At 47.3% G+C, this 4,985-nt stretch overlaps 1 protein-coding gene across 1 annotated transcript; it reads right to left on the bottom strand.

Moving 5' to 3' along the window:
• Positions 1 to 352: 352 nt before the first annotated feature.
• ZDHHC12 (zinc finger DHHC-type palmitoyltransferase 12) lies at positions 353 to 4,676 on the bottom strand. The gene is made up of 5 exons (XM_030506709.1): positions 4,430 to 4,676; positions 3,953 to 4,089; positions 2,932 to 3,018; positions 1,533 to 1,699; positions 353 to 958 (listed from the first exon to the last, which is right to left on the bottom strand). Exons 1-5 carry the CDS (start codon positions 4,512 to 4,514, stop codon positions 652 to 654), a joined length of 783 nt encoding a protein of 260 aa, XP_030362569.1. The 5' UTR covers positions 4,515 to 4,676; the 3' UTR covers positions 353 to 651.
• Between the last annotated feature and the right edge of the window lie 309 nt (positions 4,677 to 4,985).

The following is a 4,985-nucleotide window of genomic DNA, read 5'->3' as shown; positions in this document are numbered from 1 at the left end:
ATTATCTCATAAGCTGAATTTGGTGTCTTGCAGCTGTTTCTCATGCACATTAACACTAATAAAGCCTCAGATCTTTGTAAAAAAAGCATTAAGTTGAGGCATGTGGTCAAAATCAAATTTGCCTTTGACTGTCCAAATATTGACTCAAGTATTTCTATTACGTGCCTGACACTACTGACAAAAGGCACTGCAGTTCTCACAGTGAGAACTAGGCTGAAGAAAGGCCACAGGAATTGTATTGATTCTGGCTGGTTTTGTCTGTAATTGCTGTTCCCTGGCAGCAAAAGGAGAGGGAAACTTTGGAGAAGTGAATGTGGATGATCACCCTGATCATTTGTCTCTTCTGGGGAGATGTGGATGCAGTTTCAAAAGGAAGTAAATTTAGAGAGAGACCTTTGCTCCATCCAGAACTCAGCTCTGCTGGCCTTCGCAGAACCAGTGTCTCACCTTTAACAGTGTTATTCACATGTGGAAAAAAAAAAATAACCCTGACTTATCCTTGAAGTGTAATTTGCAGGATGAACAGGTTCTGGAATAAGCTGCATAGTTCATGATGTACTAAAGTTCCATGTAAGGCAAGAGCAGCAATTGCATTAGCAAAGCTTTACCCAACAGATGTGTTGGCGCTGTACCAGGTAGGTGCTGCTGTGACTAGACAGGCTCATTGTTCCTGTGAAAATAGATCTTCTCCCATGCAGTGAGGTGGCATGAACAGAAGAATCTCCAGAGATTGAGGATCACCCCTTGATCAAAGGGATTCTCCAACTCGGAGTGTCGCAGGTAGGAGATGCGATGATGTGACATAAATTCCCAGGTGGTGGTGTTGCATGAGATCAGATAGAGGTGTGAAATGAGCAGCAGCACGACAACAATGCTGAATATGACTATCAGGAGAAAAGATGTGAGGAGGAAAATGTGATTCAGCCACTCCCAGGACTGTTCAAAGTAGAGGCCTGACCTGTCAATTCAAAGAGCAATAAATTTGTGATTAAAAATGTAGAACTAGTTCCGTAAGCCAAGCAAACTTGATGGAACATGCAAGTTTGTTCACAACTACTGAACTTCTGATAATCATGTTCTACAGAGAGTTAATATATTACTAACTCTTAAGAGACTGCACCAATAGTGACTTAGTATCTAAGAAGTTTAAAAGATACCGGTTCCCCTGACAGCTGAGACAATCGTCTTTGGTTAACTCCTCTCCTGAACAGGCTGAAACCCTGTTGGTGTTTCCAGTACTTGGATTTGTAAACCAAGGTCTTATTACAGTAATTGAAACAAAATCAGCTTTTGTACTGCTGTGAATTCTGGTAATTAAAGATGAACAATGAAACCTAAATTATCAGATTCTGCTCAACTACTGATGAGCTGTGTTGTCCCTTGGCAGATTAGGGGGCTCCAGGATGCAAAAGAGGGTGAAGATCCAAAGCTAACAGTTACTGCTTTGCTCTACATAACCCCTTCAGTGGGACTGTAGCAGCATCAGAACATTTAGTCATCTCAGAGGTCAGAGGGCTTTCTCTAGGCCTTACCAAGCAACCTGACCTCCCCACAGCAGCACGACAAGCTGCACGCTCAGGAAGACTATGAAGAAGGGGTGATTCTTTTCTCCTATGCAGTTCTCAATCCAGGGGCAGTGATGGTCGTAGCGCCGCACACAGTGCTGGCACAGCTGGCAGTGCTTGGCTCGCATCGGCTGCTGCAAAACACAAACCAACAAAAAGAGAAGAAACCCGCTAGCAGTAGTCTGCTAGTGTGGTAGAAGAGAACATGATGCAAAACTCCCTTCCTCCACAGCAGCACTGTCCCAAAAGCACTCTTTTTTGAGATAACAGTACAACATACATTGCTAAAAGACAACTAAAGGGGAATGTGGTCTTCCTGGTACAGATCCAAATGAATGAGTTCCAAATCAAATTATTCTCCCACACTACTTCTAGCTATACATTTTGGTTTTTTATCTACCTATTTATAGGAAGTTTAGTGTGTAAGGGAGGGAGATAGAGCCAATCAGTCTATTCAGGACTGATGTGAAAAGCTAGGACGACTACTATTGAATAAAGTGGGCAGGGATGGGATGTTTTTACGGGAAGTGACTCTGCTTCACTCACACAGGAAAGTGGCTCAAGTGCCAGGAATAGAGAAGATGAAAGATAGGGCTGAGAAAAGTGTCCTCCTAGGATTTGTTCCCCAAAGTGTATATACGTTTTGCCAGCTTTTCCTCTTGTGATAACCTTACTTCTCCTCGTAGATATTCTTCAGGAATTTATGGAACCTAGGATAATGGTTGATTTTATTACACTGATAACTCTGAAAACAGGCCTTTCTAGGCTTTAGGCAAACTATTTTAAGAGCTAATTTAACTGCTCTAATTTTTCCTTCATGCTGTCTTTTACAACTCAGACTAGTGTTCTGTTGGGTTTAGGCCTCCAAATGATAGAGATACCAACAGTTTTTGTATGTCGTGCTTGGCTGCCTTTCTCTCTACCACAGTACCTTCAAAATAACCTTTTTGACAATACTGTAAGGTCCGACTGATGTGCCAGTAAGAATGTAGCAAAAGAAGATCCTTGTTTCTGTAAGCCAGCAGGGAATTGTTTCAGCCCTGGAAAACCAGCAGACATGCCAATGTCTGTCACTACATTTAGCTACACAATTCCTTTGGATCACTTCAATTCAGGACTGGATTGGAATTCAATTTGCTTGTTTGTTTTTTCTGTGAGTTTTTCAGCAGAAGGGTCACCCTTTGATAGAATTAAGCAGATCTGCCATGCCTCCAAACCGCTGAGCAGTGAGCGGCAATGATAGGGCAGAAAACCACCAGCAACAGCAGCTTAACAAAGAGGTTGCCAAAAAATGTAAGCTTGGAAATTGCCCATCCCATCCTCTTTTAGCATGTTACAAATGCCTGCCTTCCCCATGAACGCCTACCTTCACCATGCAGTAACCACAACGTCGCAGCTTAATATTACTTGGAACCAGGGGTATCTCTACACTTTGTTCCTCACTCTTGTCTGCCTACAAAAAAAAGAGAAATGAGTGACTAAGGAGGTTTTTGTGTGCTGCTGTTGTGGCACGACAGAGCTGTCTGTACCCTTTTAGTTAGTAGTTACACAGTGCTTGTTATCTCTGTCATTGAGAAGGTTAAACAGAGTAATTCCTTCAAATCCCTACAGGAGCTGCAGACAGTTAAGGTACAGCAAGAGAAAACGGGCTACTGTAACCATCAAAAGAATGTTTTCAGAGAGGCAGAAATAACTGTGGGCAAGATACCACACCGATCCCAAGGCTACGCTTTGGGACAAAAATAAACAAGGTTAGACTTCACTTCCAATCACAATAATGGTATCTTTTCAGTATAAGCAGTGCTACTTATTCTTACCACAGCCAACATGTACTTTAATGATGAAGGATTAAAACTCACAATGCTTTTGTCCTACACAATTTGTAGGCAGTTAACCTGAAGCAGACGATCTGTTACTGAAACTTTGCATGTCTATTTAATTTCACTGTAACTTGTTTGTACATGTCCTTTGAGAGGGCAACAAATCTATAAACAGTTCAATACAGCTGCAGAGAGCACTTTCTTCCAAGCTTGCCATTTGGTTTTTTGCACTTGTACCACTTAGCAGTAGTCAGCACAAAACAGGTCATGTATACATTCCATAGGGTACTGCAGCCTCTGATGTGAAAGAGGACTTAAAAGTGCATTTAGAACAGGAACGTGGTGTAAAAGACACATGTAGAGTCTATGAACCCTACTGCTGTTACAGAATATGATTTGGAGACTGTCCATCCTGATCTCCAGTGGTCTGTGTACGTTTCCTTTATGCCAAATGCAACAGAAACAGTTTCAGATTGCTCTTATCTAACAGAATGAGGAAAAGAAAGAAAAGCCTATAGATTTTATAGCCTCACCACTTTCTTCCATTCATGAAGTGCTATGCTATACCTTTTCTTCCTCTTCAGCCTTAACAAAACCCGGATCCATGAGAGACACCTTGAAGTACAGCAAGATCGAGCACAAAACCAGCAAGACGAAGATCAGTGGCTGCAGCAGCTCCCCGCGCTCCTCTTGCTTTCGCAGATCTGAAAGGTACCGCAGAAAAGGAGAGCAGTGCTTCCTTGTGAAGCATTCAGGGGTTTTCTCTCTGCCCTTAACAAAGGGTTCCCGCACCTACGGGAGGAGCAATGGGGAAGGCTGGTAACGGTAGGGGCTCCCGAGCGCCCCACGAGTCCCCCGCTGCCCTCAAGGCCCCCCCGAGGGTCTAGAGGCCGAGGCAGGGCGGAGAACAGCCGCGTTCCGCCGGCGCAGCCTGGGCCGCAGCCGCCTCTCTTCAGGGTCTGACCCAGCCCTCGGCCGCCCCCTCCCTGTGTCGGGCAGCGCCCCGGGCCGGGGTGCGGGAGGGCCGCGGCGGCCCCGCCTCACCTGTGCGGTGCAGGAACAGCCCCAGCATCAACCCACCGCTAAGGGCCGTGTGTGCCGCCCTCACCCACAGCCGGCCGCTCCCCATGGCGCCCGCCGGCCCGGAAGGGCGGGCGGCTCCCGAGGGCGGTGCCTGCGGCCGGCACGGCCCGACGGCCCGTGGCTCCGCTGCGGAGCGGGCGTTGTTGTCCTCCCGGCGCGGACCGGGGCTGTCCTAGGAGGTGGCCTGGCTCGCCCGCTGAGGAGGGCTGAGGGCCGGGCCGGCTGCCGGCACCTCAGGCTTGGCTCCTCCCGAATGGGAACCGGGGTCTCTTTCCACCCCCTTGCATTTGCAGACTGGCTGTAGCCCGCCGGCCGCTTTTCTTCCCTTCACACCGCCCTGCATGCTGGCCCTCCACCTCGGGAGCCTTTCCTTCAGCCCCCTTCCCGCTTGTCCTCCCACCCTGAATCCCGGGCTCTGCACGGCCCCTCGGCCTCTAGCCGGCTCTTATGTCCGTGGGGAGCACAGGACAGGGGCCCTTGAAGGCAGCGTCGCTGGTTAAACTCCCCTGCACCTCAC

The sequence above is a fragment of the Strigops habroptila genome, chromosome 15 (assembly GCF_004027225.2).
Source record: "Strigops habroptila isolate Jane chromosome 15, bStrHab1.2.pri, whole genome shotgun sequence".
Classification (NCBI taxonomy): domain Eukaryota; kingdom Metazoa; phylum Chordata; class Aves; order Psittaciformes; family Psittacidae; genus Strigops; species Strigops habroptila.
The sequence above is the reverse complement of the archived record's forward strand: the minus strand, read 5'-3'. Positions and strand labels throughout refer to the sequence as shown.